Source organism: Dama dama, chromosome 28 (assembly GCF_033118175.1).
Source record: "Dama dama isolate Ldn47 chromosome 28, ASM3311817v1, whole genome shotgun sequence".
Lineage (NCBI taxonomy): Eukaryota > Metazoa > Chordata > Mammalia > Artiodactyla > Cervidae > Dama > Dama dama.
In genome coordinates, this window is record NC_083708.1 from 46515733 (window position 1) to 46538311 (window position 22579).

Here is a 22579-nt window from a genome sequence, read left to right on the forward strand (position 1 = left end):
TAAGGTGGCAAGTGTCTGAACTAAGTTGGTGAGTGTAAAACTGGAAGATAGGGACAGATCTAAGGCCTATTTTTAGCCTGCACAAAGAGAGACTTGACATCCTGCTTTATTAGCTTATGTATGGATGTTCACAAGCACATCTTCCTGGTTTCCCTCTGCGAAGGCAAACATCATCCAAGATTGGAAAGTAATGCAACTGTCCTTGCCTCCTTTAAGGAATCCCATGACAATATGTGCTGCTAGTTTATTGTAGCTTAGATATTTCCCTTCAAACTTACGAATAACTCTAGCTGGATTTATGAATAACATACAACAGTTGTCTCATGAGCCCGCAAATGAGTTATCAGCCATAAGAAATGCATAGCCCAGAGCTACAAGTAAATGGACACTCCACTTATTACAATAGTTGCATTACCAAGTTTCTGCGTACTCATCTCTACTCTCAGGTTCAAGAGCTAAGCTTGATTTTAATAAAAATGATAAAATAGTTCATAAAATATTATACAGAAAGCTATGATGCTTTAATTTCCTGAAGAAAATGTGTCACTGTTTATTTCATTCCTTGGAGCTTGAATAGACACTCTCACTGGGGCCCTTGGAAGATAATATAAGAAGAAAAGAATTTGGAAAATACATTGCACATTCTCTAAGGAGCAAGGTGTTTGCGTATAACATTTGTTGCGGCATACTGCGGGCCATTTGTGTCCTGCTTTCATTCTTGAATACTAGACACCTTCTCTCATCCGATTACTTGTGTCTCCTAGTTATTTTCAGTGTATCTGAAGCAAATGAACACTACCATGCACGTACCTCAATACCAGAGGGTTTACGGAAGCAATGAACGGATACAGTAAAATATTGTCCTGACGTAGATTTTAATCAGTTTGGTGACTCGCAAAAATTTTCAGTTTTTATAGCTGCCTAGCACATTTCAAATAGAATGGCCCAACAATCATCATAAAAACTTAAATGATGGCTAGCTTGATGAATTAGCATTAAAATACTAAAAAGAGTAGGTCATCTATGTTAATGAAAAGCTGCATAGATTTTACTTCATTTTCTCTGCAGTAGTACCTACTATTAATATATTCGATGAAACATTAAAATAATATGATTCTGGAAAATTTGTATTTTAAAAATATATATTTGAGAAATGTCTGTTTAAAGGATTAAAGCAAGGGAGATAAACCTTTTAACATTCAGTCATACATTTAACTCAAATTTGATACAATACCAAATTATACAATAAATATAAGAAGATACAAAAACATTTTGACTTTTCCAATAATGATTTATTTGATTTAAAAATAATATTAAATAGAAATTTTCAAAGAATTAGGTGTTCTTGCTTTGCTAAACATTTCTCCCCTATATCCTACCTATTAGTCATCTAATATCAGATTTGATTTCCTATCAATTCTTCCCTATGTTTAATTAATTCTAATATGAAACTACCATTCACAAGACATGGATCATTTAGGTAGGAAAGCACTGAGATATTGGAATATTGAATGTTCCAATGAATAAATTTTACATTAAAACTTAACACTAGTTTTACTATGATTTAATATAAAATTAATATCAATGGCAACTATAATCCCTACATCTTTCTCATTATATAGTGTCTAAATGTTATGCTTTTTAGTCTTCAAAAGTAATACTCATAAACTATAATAAAAACAGAATAAGAAGAGACAAACTTTGAATTTATTAGTTCAAACTTATATCTCTGTTTCCTGATTATCTATTATTTGTCATACACCACATTAGGAAACATATGTGTGTGTACATAATTCATAATTATTAATATGATACTCTATCTATTTTATTTTTGAGAAGACTAAGGCTTAAAGAGTTTGAAGCAATGTGACCAAAGCATAAAACTATATAGTGACACAGTTAGGACCTGAACCAACATCTGTCTCACCAAATACTTACTAGGATACTTTCTGTGCAGTCCTGTTTTAGAAATGATGGGGGAAGGAGGTGTTTTAAGGGGAAAGGCTTATCATTTTCCAAGGACTAACAAAGCTTCAGGGAGCCACTCTCTCCTAATAACTTTCTGAGGTTCTATCTTCATATTGCACCATCAAGAATGGTCCCTGGTTAGATTAAAATAAACTTAGAGATCATATCAAACCCTATACATTGAGGATCCTCTCAAGAATGAATGAGAGAGAAGAAGTGAGTAAAAACAGTTATTATCAAAATAGACTTCCAACTGTCAGGGCAAATTAAAGTTAAACATAAGAGACTCAATCCTCTCTATTGAAAATGACCAGAGACCCTTCCCCTTTTCTTAGAACATTTACTTAAGAAAACTTACAATTTCAAGTCCTTTCTCTCTCTCTTTTTGACATTGATGAAAACGTGAAAGTTAGTCAATCAGTCTATTAATCTTTGTTGTTTTGCAGTGCTAAGTTGTGTCCAACTCTTTATAACTCCATGTGTGTGCTAGTCATGCAGCTGCTTCCAGCTCTCTGCAACCCCATGGGCTGTAGCCTGCCAGGTTCCTATGTCCACGGAGTCCTCCAGGCAAGAACACTGGAGTGGGTTTCCAGTTCCTTCTCCAGAGAATCTTCCCCACCCAGAGATCCAAACCATACTGTTCTTGGGCTTAGTCACTCAGTTGTGTCCAACTCTTTGCAACCCTATGGACTGTAGCCCACCAGGCTCCTCCGTCCATGGGATTTTCCAGGCAAGAATACTGGTGGGTTGCCATGCCCTCCTCCAGGGATCTTCCCAACCCAGGGATCGAACCCAAGTCTCTGGCATTGCAAGCGGATTCTCTACCGTCTGAGCCACCAGGGAAGCCCTTGCAACTCCATGGACGGCATTAATCCTTCCAAGTCAGGGAAGCCTCTTGCCAGGTTTCCCACTAGAGGACGCCCTTTTTAAGGACCTGGGAAGTAACTATTTGAAATGGAATCAGGGGTGGGAGAGAGGCTCAAGAAGGAAGGGGTGTAAGTATATATATATATTTGATTCACTTTTCTGTACAGCAGAAACTAACAACATTGTAAAACAATTATATTCCAATAATAAAATTAAAAAAAAAAAAAAAAAAAAGGAATAGAATCACCCAGGAAGAGTGCATCCTAACTCTAAATTTCTGTGGAAATTTCTGTGGGTGAGTACCTAAAATCTACCTGCTGTCATAAGGGTCTGAGAAGCTCATTCTTCTATGGCATAATTGGCAGTATAAAGCCAATTATCTAACACAGATGGTCGTCCCAGTTCAGTTCAGTTGCTCAGTCATGTCTGACTCTTTGCGACCCCATGAGCTGCAGCACACCAGGCTTCCCTGTCCATCACCAGTTCTCGGAGCTTGCTCAAACTCATGTCCATCAAGTAGGTGATGCCATCCAGCCATCTCATCCTGTCGTCCCCTTCTCCTCCAGTTACCAAATAAATTTAATATGAACTATGAGTGACGAGTAGTACTTTCAAGACTTCTCGAGGACTGGTTGTTTCTCTTCAGAACACATATGTACTATAATGGGTTGCGTCTGCTTGGCTATATAAAAGGCTGATATTTCTTTCTGTCTTTGCCATCTCTTAGCAAATTGCCTACAGTATACATCACATTCCAGTTTAATGCTTTTCCATAATATTATTTTGTTTTTCTTCTGTCTTTGTGGAGATAGTTTCTGGGTTGGAGGAAGATCTTATTTGTAATGACATTTCCCCATCACAACACCTGAATAAATACAGTCTCTTTATGGTTATGCCCCCTCTACTTGACCATAAATTTGAGAAAGTCTATAAAACTGGATTGGCACATAACCTGTATAAGATAAATATCACTTGCTTCTGCCCCCAAGTTTGCATACAAATGATAAGTACCATAATTCAGATGCAGCTGACTCTAGCCCACAATTCTAGATGTGGACATATGATTCAGGTGGGGCCGTTCCACTAACCACCTCCACAGTCCCAGCCTTATAGCTTAGTTCACAGATGGGAAGATGGTTCTAGTTGGCCGAGTTGACACTTCTCTCCCCTCACCCCAACACCCTAAAAATAGGTTTAGCTGAAACTTTAGCTAAAGGAGACCACTCTCTTTTTAGAAGGAGGACTCTAAGAAATAGGTAAACTTAGATTTCTCAACCTCAATACTACTGCTTTTTGGGGCAAGTAACATTTTATTCTGAGGGCCTAAATACATTATTCGGAGACTAGAATTTCTAGCCTCTACCCCTTGGTAACAACACCCCTCCCTGTCTCCTTAAACTGTGACAGTAAATATGTCCCCCAACATTGCCAAATGTCTCCTGAAAAAAATCACCCCGAGTTGAGAACCACTGGCCTAGGGCCAATTTGAGCCACCTTTGTCACCATGTAGAAAGAAAGTGTTTAAGAATAAAATCAATAAAGAGAGTAAAGCCAAGAGATAACAAGGCAGTGAAAGAGAGACCAATGTATGCAATGGCCTGCTTTAAGTCCCTGGATTGAATGTACTTGAAATGAAAATCACTGTTGGATGGTTTTTGTAATGTGGGGCTTTTAAAAAATATGTGTTTGTATAAGCTCGATTTAGCCAAGTTTAATACACTTGCAACTCATATAGCCCCAATTGATAGTAAAGCTACTGTAAAACCTTGTTATTGTTTAGTCTCTAAGCCATGTCTGAGTCTTTGAGACCCCATGGACTGCAGTCCACAGGGTTTCTCTGTCCATGGGATTTCCCAGACAAGAACACTATACAAATTACATGCAAGTAAATGGTACAGATATTAAGTTGGTAATTAAAGTGTAATGGTGTTATACAATAAGAATTATGAGGAAACTCATTGTAGGTGGACTTCCTGGCGTCAGGTGAGGAGACCTCACTGGTGAAGTGTTTCTGAAGCTAAGCAAAAGTAGTTTGGATGAGGTGAGCTAGATGGGGGTTGAGGAGAGTTCTGGAGACAGACAACTAGACTGGAGGCAAAGGAGAAGAAGAATGAAAAAAGCCCACATGTGGGTGGAGAGAGCAGAACAGATGAAAACATAGGTGTGCCAGTTAGAGTCTCAACAGAGAATAGGTGCACACTCATATGAGGATACGTGAGCAGGATTTATTTATAAAAGGACTAACGATTTTCAAACTTTAGAGAACATCAGAATATCATCAGGGAGGCTTGTTAAAATAGAGATTGCCAGATTTCACCACAGTTTCAGATCAGGTAGGTTTAGAGTGGGACCTGAAAATGTGCATTTCCAACACGTTTGAAAGTGATACTAATTCTGCAGGTCTATGGAATATACTCTGAGAACTACTGGTAAAGGGAATTTTAAGATTTGGTGTAGGAACCCAAAGCCATTAGCAGCTAAGCTGTAAACACCCCTAACTATGTAGGGTATAAATTGGAACTGAGAGCAGAACAGAGATTTGTGTAGAACAGACATGATTGCAAGAAACTGGCATACAATGTGAAGACACAAGCCAATCTAAGACAACATCTCAGAGAATGGAACAAGGAGCAAAATAAATACCCTAACCTTACTCTCCTCTCTAACTTGGACCTTTGGTTGGGAAGCTCTGTTGATTTATTCTATGTAGAACAACCTCCCAATAGAGAAAGCAGGGTGGAGAAGGTCTGAGTCTGTCTGAAGGGTCAAAAAGACTTCCACAGGAGATAAGCAAAAATCAATGCAGAAGGGCTTGTAAATACATTATACAGTTGGTCCTATATCCTTCAGACAGTGAAAACTACTGAGAGATTGTATGCAAAGAAGAGGCATGATCAGATTTATCTTTCTTAAACAAGACTCTAGTTGAAGATATGAATAGCTACCAGATTAGAGAGCTTCCCTGGTGGCTTAGATGGTAAAGCATCTGCCTGCAATGCAGGGGACCTGGGCTTGATCCCTGGGTCAGGAAGATCCCCTGGAGAAGAGGATGGCTATCCACTCTAGCTAGTATTCTTGCCTGGAGAATTCCATGGACAGAGGAGCCTGGCAGGCTAAACAGTCTATGGGGTAGCAAAGAGTCGGACACAACGGAGCGACTAAAGACACTTTCACCAGATTAGAAGGAGACAGTTCTCATATGGGGCTCTTAATCCACGTGACTATGGAGCTGGAGAGAAGTGGGGCACTCTCAGAATCATTTAAGGCCACGCTTAATATACGATGCAAACATGATACTACATTTTTGGCTTGGGAAAACTGTTGAATTGTTTATGCCACTTATTGATATATAAAACTCTTCAGAAGGAGCAGATTCAGAAAAAATGAATAATACCTTCAGCCTGGAACATCCTTCCTTTGAGGTGCTTATGAGACATTCATGTGGAAAATATACCAGAGGTAGTTAGATATATGCATTGAAAGCTCAGGGCTGAAGATGTAGAATGGAGAAATTTCAGAATAAGAATGGTAATCAAGCTCTGAAAGAGGATATAATTTTATCTAAGAAAAGTAAGGAGTGGGAGAAGTTCAGGGTGTTGATTAGTAGTTCAGTTACTACTTTACATTGAAATTAGCATATTCATGAACATGCAAACTAAGTTGAGGTGGTATAAGGAAAAATACACTGACTACAGTCATCATTTTAGTTTAATGTGACATATGCTAAACATTTAAAACTAAGGCTAAGCCAACAGTATGTGTCATGAGGAAAGTATCAAGAAAGGGTATATTGAAATAGGATAGTACTTTAGCACAGAAAAAAACAGAAAGTGAAGTGACAGGTATGACACTGAGAATAAAATGATTAAATAACTTAAAAGCTTCATCAATGGTCTCAACTCAATACCAAAAATACTTTCTGAGAAATAAATATCCAATAATAAAACCTTCCTTACTGTTCCTTCATTTGGTGTATTGTTATCTTTTATGCCATAGCTCTATTCATATAACCTCACCTTCATTTTCTACTCTATAGTTTCCTTAAAGAAACATGTAGGTACAAAATCAAGAAGAAATAAATTCTAGAAACATAAAACTTCTAATCAATTTTGGATCTCAAAAAACTTAAATAAAAGAACATTAACTAAGCAGACATGACAAATATAAAGCATAAAGGGATTGGTTTGGCATAAAGGCATTGGTGATATAACATTTTTGTGTTTGACTAAAATAAAAGTCTCCCATAAGTTATTCATTTGTAGAACTCTATAGTAAATATTCATTGTATTGGTCTATATAGCATCCCGTCCACTTTCTTCAGGTATAAGCAACCTAATTTTCCTCTGAAAACCCAGTTTCCCAACTCTAAATCTATATGGTTTTAATCTTCACTGGTGGTCCAGTGGTTGAGAATCCACCTTCCAATGCAGTGAAAGTGCGTTTGATCCCTTGTCAGGGAACTAAGGTCCCACATGTCCCAGAGGGAACTACGAAGATCCCTCATGCTGCAATTAAGCCCAGATGCAGCCAAAAAATTAATTAATAAATAATTAATTAAGGTATTGACTTTACCTCCTAGTTTCTTGTGAGTATATGCCCAAAATAATCAATGAGAATACCATTTCCCTCTGAATTGGATAATTGGCACAGAATTTAGTTTATGAAATGGCAACCCACTCCAGTATCTCTTGCCTGTGAAATCTCATGGACAGAGGAGCCTGGCGGGCTACAGTCCATGGGGTCACAGAGAGTTGGGCACAACTGAAGTGACTTAGCACTCACAAAGGTCAGCAAGGGGCTTCCCCAATAGTTCAGCAGGTAAAGAATCTGCCTGCAATGCAGGAGACACAGGAGATGTCGGTTTGATCCCTGGGTTGGGAATATCCCCTGGAGAAGGAAATGACAACCCACTCCAGTAGTCTTGCCTAGAGAATCCCCTGCATCGAGGACCCTTCCAAACAGGTGCAAACAGTTGGACATGACTGAGTGACTATCTACACACACATAGGTCAGGCAAATAAAACTGAATTTGGAGTTTTTGATAAAATCATACCTTCCAGGTGCTGTATTTCTACCTAGATGATTAATCTAGAACTGCTGGTAGCAAGTGTTGTCACTTATTGAGAGGCACATGTCTAAGAGTAAGACAAATATAAGGAAGTGAGAACTAAATTGAGGCAAAAGATAAGAGAAATAAAATATTAATAGTCCAAATCCAGCCACACTACCTCTAGACTTCACAGAGATGCAAACCAATAAATGACTGGATTAAACCAGCTTGATTCAGGTTTATGAAAGTTATTATTATATTAATATAAACTAACAGACAGTTTAAGGTTTTATATTTGATCCCAAATCATGTATATGTTCATCATCTTTCAATGTATTTTACAAAGTTAAAATATAAATGTCCCATATAAGGAGAATTTGTGAGAAATAACTGATCAAGTCTAGAAGTTCAGGAACTTACAGAGTAAATTCCATATCATTAAAAGAAATATACTGAAATTGTGAAGAAAATTGGGCTTTCCTTGTGGCTCAGCTGGTAAAGAATCTGCCTGCAATGTGGGAGACCTGGGAAGATCCCCTGCAGAAGGGAAAGGCTGCCCACACCATTATTCTGGCCTGGAGAATCCCATGGATTGTATAGCCCATGGGGTCGCAAAGAGTTGGACACAACCAAGCAACTTTCATTCACTTCACTTTGAAGAAAAAGGAATTTTTTAAATGTTAATCTGTTCCTAATCATTGTCTAATATCCCTTTCTTGACAGATAGATAGGTAGATAGCTAGACAGATCTCCTTTATTCTTTTTCTTGATGATGAACTTTGTAATTAATGGCAAAGTATCTTCAAAATGTTTTGAAAACTGCCTATGTTTGCAACTTCCATTAAGTAAGAATTTTTATTTAGGATACAACTCACAATGTTTTTTAAAAGAATATTATTTAAATAACTTTGCAGAATTCTTTACAATAATTATGTGCTTTAATATTAAGGAAAATGTCAAAATATGCTTAAATGTTACAAAACACATTGTCAAATATTATGTTATGATGTTTAAAAGAGTTTTTTCAAATAGATGAATTAATTGACACTGTAAACTAACAAATTATGAAATAATGTTTTCCTGACCAAGAATAAATGCCTAAATTATTTCTTGAAAAATAAAATATCTAGGGGGGCTCAGGATGGGGAACACATGTCCACCCATGGCTGATTCATGTCAATGTATGGCAAAAAACACTACAATCTTTTAATTAGCCTCCAATTAAAATAAATTTTAAAAAATAGAAAAAAAATAAAATATCTGTCATCTACTCTAATATGCTTAATATTCTTGCTTTATTTTTATATAGTATTTGATTCTAGATTTTTTGTACAGTCCTATTTCATCTTTAAAGATGATAAGTATCTTATCTTAGTACAGAAAATTTTTATCATGAAATTTAGAATTTGTACCACCCATTCTCTCCATTGATTAGAAAGCTAATATTATGAAACTGAAAATGAAATTAATTGTTTAGAAACTGAATTCCATCTTATAATCAAGACCAAAACTTCAAGATTTTAAACCACTGACTACTAGTTACTTTAAGATAGACACATGTCTCTAATAGAATTATATTCATCCCTTATATTCTTTATGCTTGACAAAAATAATATATACTTTGAATAACATTATTGAAAAAGTAAATACTTAAAATATATCACTGTTCTTTGACATTACTAACCCTTGACCATCAAAAAAAGGTAAATCTAATAGAAATCTTCCAAAGGTAGTAATAATGAGAAAAGGGACTTACATGATCAATTAGTTCACGGACCATTCCATTCCATTGTCCATTGGCATCATCTTGGGCTCCATATTTTCCATCCTCCACAAGTCTAATTTCATATGTAAAGCCAAGGATTGTAGATAACTCTCTGAGGAGGTCAATGCAGTAGCCCTCAAAGCGATCATTTCCATAAAGAGGTTTGTCAGACTTTTTAAACAGAACATAGGGTTCCTCCTAGAAACAGTGAACATGAAGGTAGGAAGTGTCTGTTAATCATGAAACTATTACAAAAATTATAACTTTGGTAATAAGTTGGTAAAGATAGAAAATTCCATATTAATTTAAAGCAGTCAATTTTATTTTTTTCTCATTATGATTAGCATAGTTTGAGACACTAAGAAGGCATATTACTTTGAGAACACTTATGTCTCATAAGAGATATTTAAATATAATAACATCAACACAATTATACAATAAAATGATATGTTATATATATTATACCACATCTTATATCACATATGATAAATAATATATAAAATGATTACATACTATATAATATATAATACCAAGATATAATTTCAATATATTGTATTTAATTACAATATATGATTACAATATCCCAATTTTAATTATACCAAATAATTTCAAGTGCGCTGTTTTAGTGAGATTTATTGACAAAAGAATGAAAAAAGTCATATCTAATTGCCTACCACGTGCTAAGAACTGAATTAGACACATATATACATTATCTCATTCTTTATCTCATTCTGTTCTAAGAACTATCAAAATTACAACTACTATAATTATAAAAGAAAAAACAGTAGTTTACTTTAGAGTATAGATGAAGTCACTAACACATATCAAGTGTTTATGCATTCATTCAACGTTTTATTGAGCACCTAATGTAATTCCTGAATCATGAAGTTTATGGTATAGAAGAAGAAACCAATAATAAATGCCTAAATGAACAGAACTCATTACTTCTGATGCTGATCAATTGTATAAAAACATAAACTAATGCAATGAGACATTGAATGACATATCAAGGTACTTGCAAGAGAAGACAAAATTGAGTAATATGTCTGGAAACCTTTTCTGAGGAGATGAAACATGCACTAGAACTTAAAAGATGAGAAGGAGTCTAGCCATTTGAAAATCTGAAAGAAGATAATTTCAAGCCAAGGACACAGCAATAAAAACCCTGAGAGCAATATGACACTAGAGTGTACCAGAAAGAGGACAACAGCCATCAATATGATTGAAGTCACATCTAGTAGGTGAGGGAATTAGTTGAACAAGATAAACATGAAGAGCAAGTGAAAGTGAAAGTCACTCAGTCATGTCCTACTCTTTGCAACCCCATAGACTATATGGTCGATAGAATTCACCAGGTTAGAATACTGGAGTGAGTAGCCTTTCCCTTCTCCAGGAGAACTTCCCAACCCAGGGATGGAACCCAGGTCTCCTGCATTGCAGGTAGATTCTTTACCAGCTGAGCCACAAGGGAAGCCCAAGAATCCTGGAGCGGGTAGGGTAGCCTATCCCTTCTCCAGGGGATCTTCCTGACTCAGGAATCAAACTGGGGGCTCCTGAATTGCAGGCAAATTCTTTACCAACTGAGCTATGAGGGAAGCCCAATGAAGAGCAAGTGAGGACCCAAATCTTATAATGCCTTGCAAAGCAGGCCCTATCAAATACTGTATGTTTAACTAAGGGCTAAGAGAATCCACATATCTGCACATTTTATTGGAAGTGGGTGGAACATCATATGACAGATTGTCCTATAACTAAACCGCTCTACTACTTACTATTTGACAGTGGACAAAGCCTCTGGAAGTTTCTGTCTAGAGTAAGATGTTGCAAAGTGAAAAAGTTTAGGAGACTCCCATGCCAATCCATTTAGCAAGCAATCACCCTCTTCCCAACCCCTAGAAAATATCAGTCATCTCATGAGGGCCATCACACCAAAAGACGTTTTGGACCAACAGCAATGAGTCTGCTTGCCCATACTCATCTCAGAGACAAGACTAATTTTATCTCTCTTGCCATCTCCTTTGACCTGGCTTATCCCTACTGTTTCTTGCACACTCTAACTTTCCTGCTCTTCTGATGCTCCAGTGTGTAAAAGAAGTTCCTTATTCCACATCTCACTTCCCTGGAATATAACATCCACATTGATTCATTACAGTATCTCCATGCTTAATACAATACTTGGCACATAATATGTGCAAAGAAAATATTAACTGTATAAATGATAAGTTAACTTTCTGACTCAGTTTTCTTGTCTCTGAGTGGATTCAACAATGCTTTTAAGTTATTTTGAGAATTCAGCAAAAGGAATGTGGCAGATATAGCTTAATATTATTTCATTATTTTAGATGCAATCATTTTCCATGGATTCTAATTGACTTTATTTCTACAGCAGTTTTAGATTTACAGTAAAACTGAATGGAAAGTTCAGAGTTCTCTTTACCCCCTACCATCATGCATGCCAAGCCTCCCCCTCTACCAGCATCCCCCACCAGACTGATACATTTGCTATTGTTATAATATAATGATACATAATTATCAGTCAACATCCATAATTTATATTAGGATTGTATTTTCTATAGGTTTTTTCAAATATATGACATGTAGTTCACCATTGTGGCAACATACAGAATAATTTCACTGCCCTAAAAGTCCTCTGTGCTCTACCTATTAATCCCTCCCTCTCCTCTAAACCTTGGCAACTGCTAATCTTTTTTGTCTACAGTTTTCTCTTTTCCAGATGTCATATAATTGGATTCATACTATAATAAGTATGTAGCCTTTTCATATTGGCTTTTTTCACCTAGTAATATACATTTATGTTTCTTCCAAATCTTTTTATGGCTTGATAGTTCATGTCTTTCAAATGCTGAATAATATCCTATTATCTGAATATACCACACTATGTTGATCCATTCACCTACCGAAAGACATCTTGGTTGCTTCCAAGTTTTGTCAATTATGAATAAAGCTACTACAAACATTCACGCGCAGGCTTTTGTATGGATATAAGTTACAACACATTTGGATAAACAGAAGTGCATTCAGTTAATATAAGAGTGTTTAGTCTTGCTAGAAACTGTCAAAATGTCTTCCAAATTAGTTGTACCAGTTGGAGTTTGCCACCAACAATGAACGAGAATTCCTGTTGTTGTACACCCTCAACAGCATTTGGTGTTGTCAGTTTTCTGGATATTTTATTCATTCTAACAGGTATGTAGTGATTTTTCAATGTTTCCTTATTTCATAATTCTCTACGGAAAGATGATGTTGAACATCTTTTCATATGGTTCAACTGAGTTTCATTAGGACTCTTTTATAGGTGTCATTTTTCAAAGAGGTTAATTTTCCCAGGCCACACAGCTGAGAAGATATAAAGAACACCTAAGAGGAGTCAAAGGATAGATTTGCACTCAGGTTTTCTAAATTCCGAGATGCATACTTTCCCACAATCTCATACTTCTTTCTAAACCACTTAGGTAATTTGTGGAAAACCCACATATACTGCTTCCCTGGTGGCTTAGAGGGTAAAGTGTCTGCCTGCAATGCAGGAGACCCGGGTTCGATCAGAGACCCAGGTTTGATCCGAGAACCAGGTTCAATCCCTGGGTCAGGAAAATCCCCTAGAGAAGGAAATGGCAACCCACTCCAGTACTCTTGCCTGAAAAAATCCCATGGATGGTGGAGCCTGGTAGGCTGCAGGCCATGGGGTCGCAAAGAGTTGGACACGACTGAGTGACTTCACACTTTCACATATGCTGCATTTCCAAATGGAATTAGTTAAAACACACAGAAATCAGAAATTAATATGTAATTAAATTCAAAGCTAGGTATTTAGGCTTACCAAAAGGTAAAAAGTACATTTAGGATCCTGTCTAATTTTTATATGGGGTTACCCGGTGGCTCAGTTGTAAAGAAACCACCTTCAATGCAGGAGATGCGGGTTGGATCCCTGGGTTGGGAAGATCCCCTGGAGTAGGGCATAACAACACACTCCAGTATCTTGCCTGGAGAATCGCAGGGACAGAATCCCTTGCGGGCTATAGTCCAAAGAGTTGGACATGACTGAAGCGACTTAGTGTGCACACATTTTATGTACTATGTGATCACGTATAAAATGTATTTCTCAGGGATACAGTGCTACAAATCTGACAGATATAGTCCTCTTCCACCCTTAGGGATATTATACTCATTTTCCTCTCTACACTTCCTGGCCTTCTAATCTTTAACGTTGGATAACACATTTCCGTGGATCACAAGTTAAATGCCCTTGTTACCTGGGGAGAGGAGGAAGCCCTGCAGTCGAGCAGCTTTCTTGTGCTAGGCATTCACAGTTCAGGCACAGTCAGCTATCTCCTTTTCTGCTGCCCCACAATAATTTTTAGCATAATATTTATCATATTGAGTAGGGAGTGCTGATTTACATATATATCTTCTGAACTAGAATTGAGCCATTTATATGGCAAGATAGGAGCCATTTATATGGCAAATTTGCATCAAAAGCACCAAACATCACCAGGCACATAGCAGGGTTGCAAATAAATGACTGAGTAATGAACTGGATGGGAATGAACTGCTATGGTCAACTGGGGAAGCCAAAAGCAACTTGAACTTGAAGGAAAAATTTTATAAGACAGCTAAGTTCTATGGGGTTTGGAGATGGTGATAACAAATCCTCAGGTTCCTAACCAGTGGCCAGGGGCTTAGGGACGTGAGAAGGACATACCATGTTCCCCTTAAGAGGGAGGAACAGCGAGAGAATTTCTGGCTGGTGGAATGCGGGACAAAGAAGCATTTTGGTACAAAAATGATCAAATTCACACTTTGGTTGCCGTCAGTTTCTGATCTATAAATAAACAAATGTGTATTATTTTTATTTAAAAGGCCACAGGTTGACCATTTTTCAAGCTCCAGTCACTAAGTAACAGCACAAACATTTTCCAAGTGTTTAATTACTGCCCATACCTGTTCTAAAAACTTTTCCTTGGATTAAATTATTTATTTCTCATTACAGGCAAGCAAGGTCAGTGATATCATTATTAATTTTTAATCTTTTACAGATAAAGAAACTGAGGGCTGGAGTGCTAAGTGTTTTGCCTAAGGTCAACAGCCAGCATACAATCTAGGCAATCAGACTACTGAATCACTTACCATTCTACTATACTTTCCACATTAAATAGTTCCTAGTGATGGTTTCTAAATTGCATATAAATGCATAATTATACAGGGATCATTAGCTAACTTAACATGTATTGTCTGGTTTTATTGTTATTTTTTCAATCAACTGGGATTAGTATTAGTATACTGCATGCAAAATGGTAATACATTTATTAATTGCACAATGCAATCAAAATGAAATTGGTGAACAATAGAAGTAAATATATAATTCTAAAAATTCATTTTCTACATAATAAATTATTTTCTTTCCAAGTTAAAATGCACATTTTTATGATAATACTTGAAGAATTTGTAAAAAATAGAGGATTCCCTCCTGTCCAGTGGTTAGGATTCTATGCTTTCACTGCAGGAGACACAGGTTCTATCCTTGGCTGGGGAACTAAGATCCTGCATGCCAGTGCAGCCAGATAAATAAATAAAAATAAAATATAATAATTTGCAAAAAATAGCATATTTTCAGCCCAACAGATTTAGGAAGCAACATATACGTGTCTAAAAAATGTTTTCCCCCTATTTGCACTATTAAGTCATGACTGTCTCTATTTAAAAATTTTGCTCCAAAATATTTATGGTATACTTTTCATACAAACTTACCTGAACATTGGAGAAAATATGATAAACATTAGTGATTACTTAAAAGTGTGTAAGGCAAAAGGACATACAGGCACAAGGAACAGAAGCAGAGCAAAAATTCCAAAAATTATTGTGCTATTTAAATGTCACCCATCCAGCTTGTTGTAGTAGTAACCATCCTACCTATTAATTTGATTTCCTTCACTTATCAGCTAATAAGAAAACCTCTGTCATAGGCAAATAAATGTGTTGATCTCTGTGAGATTAAAAAGTCTATTTAGATGTATATTTTAAACAGGTTTTCATATCACTAGGAAAAAATATGTTGTCTGAGTGCATCTTTTTGGTATTTATGTGTCTCCACAGTGTCTAATATCATTCTTCCCGTATTTAATTCTGAGAAGTAAGACACTCTTTTCCAGCTGTGATTCCTATCTCCAGCTACACTGTGTCACAAGACAGTTTACATCGAATTATGACTCTCCTTTAGACTCTTCCTCTGTTTCACACGGCACAAGGATAAATAACAACCTCGTGTAAGAAAAGAAAAATGATACCAGAAGCAATTACTGTACCACATACTGAGTTCAATGAATAATATGATAAAACTCTCCTGGGCAACTTTACTAATTTTTCACATAGTCTTAAATCTCCACATCAGCATTTGCTAGAGGTAAAGGCACTTTATTCCACTGGCATCTGTAACAAGGATTTGTCAGCATTTCTACTATCAACCCCAGTTTTAAGGAACCTAATAACTCAGGTGTTTTTATCTGTATTAGACTGGGATTTGACACATAATAAACCCAAAATGAAGGTCTGAAAAAGTAAAATATGTTTAAGGTTAAGGGGAACAAAATGTTTTATTTAAATATAATAAAATTTTATACTTTTAAAATGTATAACTCATATATCCCTCAGCCCTTATCTAAAAAGATATAAATGATCTTTTTTCATGTGTTAACCCTTGAACTATCATTGTCTCAAATGATTTCAAAAGATTAAAGGTATTAAGATGCAAGTTAATTTTCTATGATAGGTATAAAATATCCCCTACTATTACAATGAGAAGAATAATAACTAATTTATTTATTTATTCAAGCATATATCAAACTCTTATTGTGATACATACTCCTTTAGGCTCCAGGTACACAATGATATCAAAACAAAAAAATACCTAAAAATCCCAGCCTTTATGGAATGCTCAATCCAGCGATGAATTTAAAGTTTTTATCTATTTTAAATAATTTTGTATTATTGAATGGCTACTTTAACTCATTAATTACCAAAAGAAAAATATCACTAGAGAGTACGTTTTTGAAAGACATGACTCTATGTCCGAACATTTGGGCGTGTATCAGGAATTATGACCCCTCGATTCATTTCCTTGGGAAGCCAGAAATGGATATTCGGTTAGCCCCAATCAGGTTCAGAATTTACCCTTATGACCAAAGCTCTTTTAAAGTTTGTTTGCAGAAGCCAGCTGAAACCACATTTATTTATGGGTAACAATATCCTTGCCTATGAAGTATTTCTATTTTATGAATTCATGTTTATATTGTTAATACCTCTTAAAGGCTGGCCAAAAATACCTTTTTAATAGTATTCATATGAACCAAATGAAAAAGACACATGTTTATAACAGCAATATCATGTTAAACTCATGGAGATTAAAACTTAAAACTGAAGTTTATATTTTCCCAAGGAATTCTTTCTTTCTTTCTATTTTCTGACCTTTATACTCTTTGTGTCCTATCACTGCCCTCATACGGAAAGAATTATGTAATAAATAATAAGAGAACAATCTAATTAACAGAGTGTGGAAATCAAGTAGGTGCCACAAAGTTGATTAGAAGTAAAAGGCTAATGACTGGGGAGTATGAACAGTAGAGGAATGATGCTGATGAAGTTGGCTTTTGAGGGAGGTTAGTAAGTTCTTTGAAAATATAGAAGTTATAACTTAATATGAGAAAAACCAAAAAAAACTCAACATCTTGCCCTGGGAAGCTCAGAGGAGGCAAATGAAGAATCATGCTTTCAAAAGCGAGATTAAAGATGAAAAAACATTATCATACACAGCAATACCAAGAAGATGAGTATTTCTTTAACAAATAAGTTATCAACTCACTGTAACTATCTGACCATGACTTATCCCACTGCTCAAATAAACCACATCTATGGATGGAGTAAGAACACATAATGAATGACGTAAACATGTAAAGAAAAAGCCTATGATACCAGTAAGGATGTTTTCTCATTACTAAAATATGCTTTCAGTTGGCATGTTTTGATTTTAACTGGTTATCACCATTCTTAAATGGAATAGTGACCTAGAAGTAATAACAGCAACTCTGAAGATGATCAATGAATGACGATGTTTCTCTAACAGAGTATATTATAAGTTGTTAGATGATGTTTAACAAGATGCATGTAGATATCTACATTTAATAATCTAATGTCAAAATATAAATGTAAAATAGTTTTATTGTTCATCCATCCATTCATCCACTAATGCATCAATCATGCATGCACTAATGAAATACTTTTATGCAAAAATTTTGTATACCAATTTTCAAAACAGAGGTTAGCAAAGTGTCTCTTAAAAAACAAATAGTAAATATCTTTGGCTTTGTGGGTAATACATTTGTAACCATTCAACTTTACCATGGTAGAGAAAATCAGCCATAGAAGCAATGAATAGGCTGGCAAAAAGTGTCAACACTCTTTAAAAATCAATTTTTTAGAACTCTGGAATCTAATAAAAACTCACAACAACCAAGAGAATGCTTAGTGAAGAGGAAAACTATAGAATTTTGATAGGAGAGCTCTGTGGCATATCAATTTACCCAGTTACTACTGACACTCCCCAGCTTTGCGGCAGCCTTGAAAATGGAAACCTGCATTCCTGATGCAGATTGTGCAGCACCACAGGGAACATTGTGGACCTATTCTCAAATAATGTAGTGGTTCTGTGTTTTTACCCTTGTGGTGGTTCCCTGAAGAATCAGCTCAAGGATTTGCCTTTGTTTTGCCTACATAGCAGCTTCCCAGGGTTGAAACTGCTTCCTCGGTGGTTTTTTCATAAGCATTAATGGCAAATACACTTAGCCACTAACTTCTGGGCAAGAATAAACTGCAGGAGCAAGAGATAAACTAAAATGCCTGGGATAGAAAGGACAGAATAGGCTCAGAAAAGAGATACTTGGGACAATTAGGGTTATGAAAACCCCAGCACATTCACGGAAATCTAGAAAGTCACATATGTGCCTGTGGCAGGACATCAGCTCAGAAAAGACCTGAAAAGACTCTAAGCATGTTTACCTCTGGCTGGACTTCAGTCTCTGTGCATCCAGAAAGGGAAGAAGGCAGAATTGTAAACTGCCTGGATAGTTACATTTATTCTATTACTTTGATCTAACAAACAGCTAATAACAGTCCATTAGTTTCCAATGCTAATTTCACTAACAAGCTCTACATTACATTCAAGAAAGAGTCCTCCACCACAAATACATTCCCTTAGTTCTCAACTATGATAGATATATCTAAGGAGTGATTACTTTTTCTTTAACTATATCAAAAATTCATATATCTCCTTATGTTTGTTTTTTTCTCAACACTGAAAGTTTAATGAGTAATCGTATAAATAAAATAAATTTCCCACTAATACAGCATTATGGGGCCTATTGTGTGGGTCAATCACCTTGCTTATAAGAAAATTAATTATTAGACATAATTTCTCAAATCTCTTATTTTACTCCATTCCAATCTCTTCAAAGACCCCGATACTGGGAAAGATCGAAGGCAGGAGGAGAAGGGGACGACAGAGGATGAGATGGTTGGATGGTATCACCTACTCGATGGACATGAGTTTGAGCAAGCTCCAGGAGTTGGTGAAAGATAGCAAAGCCTGGCATGCTGCAGTCTATGGGGTCATAAAGAATTGGACACGACTGAGTGATTGAACTGAACTGAAGAGAATCTCTTCAAAGAACATGTTTTCTCTTTTTATTTTTAAATTATCACCAATGTCTGTTTTTATCTTATTTTTTCCTTATTATCTATAAAATGAATAAACAAGTCATATCACTTTATCCATTCATTTATTTAGTCATTCAGCAACTACTTAATAGATGTCTATAAAGCTGCAGGCATTGTTCTGTGCCATGAAGATAAGAGTAAGGAAACATGGTACCTATTCTTAAGAAACATTACAGTCTAGTGACAGAGACAGAGACTAAGACAGATAAGCTTATAAGTAAATGTAAAGTCTTATGGAAACAGCATTTGAACTCAGTTCTCAGCCATGATTGTACATAAAAATTAAATTAAATCTTTTACAATTAAAATCATAATACTGATGCCTGGGCTCCATCCCCAGATTCTGAAGTCAATTATCTAGGATGCTACCCTGGCATTATTACTTTTCAAAAACTTTCTAGATGATTGTAACATATGGCTGGGGCAGTTTATGAGTATATGATCTGTGTGGTTTCACAGGACCCAGAACTCTGAAGATCTGTGCTAGGTTTAATATTCTGCTGGTGCTCTTTTGAAATTCTTAACAATTTTTAGTAAGAGAGTCTTGTTTAGTAAGAGAGTACTTTGGGTGGAAATGTGTGGCTGGTCCTATATGCAGTAAGCAATGAAAACTACTGTCTTAAAGTGGTCTAGATGGTAATATTTCAAAGCAAGGAAACTGTTCATGTAGATGCTGAAAAGAATACAGAGCTTTGTATGATTTAAGTAAAAAGAGAGTGTGGGACAAGAAAGATATAGGGAATTAATATCATGAGAACCTTAGTAAGGAAGCAGACTTTATTTCTATAAAATTCTGAATTACAACCTAAATATAATCACTGTTGATCATCAGCGCTTGAATTCATATCCTGCTTAGAATGACATTTTCTTTCCTAAGATTATTTTTAAGCATCTACCTAAAACCAATTTTGATGCAGGAAATTAATTTGAGGGTTTTTTTTTTTTTTTTCTGTAATAGTCTACCTTTAGGTCATTTCTTACTATTCAGACATTGGATGAATTTGAATGCATGTTTGGGAGACAGAGAAACCAAACCAAAAGGAGGAAGATGTGATTTGCTAAGTGACTGCAAAGTCGAGTTTTCAATCATTAGGATTCTGCTTCTTATAATCTAGTGAAATGATTAGAGGTTGGGGACTTTTTGGTTTTAGAAAGGAGGATCCAATGTTAACCATCCACTAGCTCTACTTATGCTTCTCCAACGAAGGCTGAAATACGCTGATAGAAAAAATGGATTAGAATAAAGAACTAATACTAACTGGGTTTCTACCCTTATCCCATCCAAAGTTGATCAAATACTGGCAAACCTGTCAATGTTCCTGAATACCCATGCAAAACATGTACACTAGGATTATTCATCAAGGATTAATAGTAGTTAGCAGCATTCATCTGCTCAAAGTCATTCTTCACACAATAAACAGTGAGTATAACTTTCAGCTGCTGCCTTTTATAATCAATAAAATCAATAAATGTTTATTGTCCATCATTTAAAAGAAAATACCCTGCGCTTTAGGAAAATGGTGCCTGTCCTAAGCACCTTTTTAATCTAATTGAGAATACAGAACTTGCACAGGAAAATGCAGACTAATAATACAAATTTTCATGGAAGTACCTAAGAAATAAGTTGTATAGATAAAAGGACCATTAGGTGTGCCCATTAAAGGAATGTAAAATGTCTCAAAGTAGTCAGATAAATCATCCTAGAGAAAACGGCATCAGAAAAATGGACTGTATAATGAGTATAAATTAGACAAATGTGGAGAAGAAAAAGTTGTTCTCAGGTGGTGCAGTGGTAAAAAAATTCTCCTGCCAATGCAAGAGACACAAGAGACACAGTTCCCATCCCTGGGTTGGGAAGATCCCCTGGAGGAGGAAGTGGCAACTCACTCCAGTATTTTTGCCTGAAAAACTCCCTGGACAGAGAAGCCTGGTGGACTATAGTCCATAAGGTTGCAAAGAGTTGGAATGAACTGAGTGACTGAGCACGGCCCATTAGACCTGTTCCAGCAAGAGAAATGAAGAGGAATGACAGTTTCTAAGAGGAAGATATTCATAAACATGTAAGAAAGCCTTATGGAAAATAGTAAAATGAGAACTACTCATTACTTACTAATTTTTGAATTACTTTATATCCATTAAAGTTATCACTTACTGATAACTTTGTACCAGGAACTATACTCATATTTTCCAAACTTTTATCTCTACTACACACTTTAATTTGCATATTATTTTATTATCCTTATTATTAAATGATGGTAACTTACCCAAGGTAACTCATCTACTAAGTGGCCAACTCAAGATTCAAACCTAGATTTTCTGACTTCCATTTGTCCCTTCAACCTGCAGAAAAGCCCTTTCTTAGGTAGTAAACTCAGTTACCCAGTGTCAACAAACCATAGAAACTGTCTGTTCCTCTGCTGAGGATTGGAGGGGTAGGTAATTTAAGGATTTGCATACATAAATAAACTTCATCATAAAAATCAATGAGTACCTAAAAATCATTATGATTAAACTTAAATATAATGTATTTGTACACAGTGTATTCTGGATGATTATCCCACAAGTTTTATTTACTAGAAAAGACTCTGCAATTTAAAATATTTAGAAATTCTACACAATCACATCCCTTTGAGATATCCATGATACATATGAATTTATTAAAGACTTGGTGATAAGGAAACCTAGCAAATTTGGCTTAACTTAGTATTACAGAAAATCTATGAACCACAGAGTTGTTGTAAGGCATGCCTGTATAATATACCTATCAGAATTGTGAAACATACTCCAACATTTTTATGTAACCAGATATGTGTGTGTGTGTGTGTGTGTGTGTGTGCTCAGTCATGTCCAACTCTTTGAGGTCCCATGGACTGTAGTGTCCCAGGCTCTGCTATCCTTGGAATTTTCCAGGCAAGAATACTGGAGTGGGCTGTCATTCCCTATGCCAGGGATCTTCTCAAACCAGGGATTGAACCAGCATCTCTTGTGTCTCCTGCATTAGAAGACGGATTCTTTGCCACTAACACCACCTGGGAAATCTGATGTAACCAAAAAAAAAAAAAAAAAAAGAAGCTATTGCTACAAACATAGAAAGCACAAGCTGTAATATAAAAGCAGTGTTTTGTTTCTAAGGTCAGACAGTATCA

General features: G+C 35.9%; 1 protein-coding gene across 6 annotated transcripts in view; it reads right to left on the reverse strand.

The window, feature by feature from the left end:
- The window catches only part of GRIK2 (glutamate ionotropic receptor kainate type subunit 2), a 725919-nt gene that overhangs the window by 204661 nt on the left and 498679 nt on the right, over positions 1-22579 (reverse strand). For all 6 annotated transcript variants that reach the window (XM_061131531.1, XM_061131528.1, XM_061131529.1 and 3 more), the window contains one exon: positions 9642-9848. In XM_061131531.1, coding sequence (XP_060987514.1) covers positions 9642-9848 — 207 coding nt within the window. The remainder of the gene's footprint in view (positions 1-9641; positions 9849-22579) is intronic.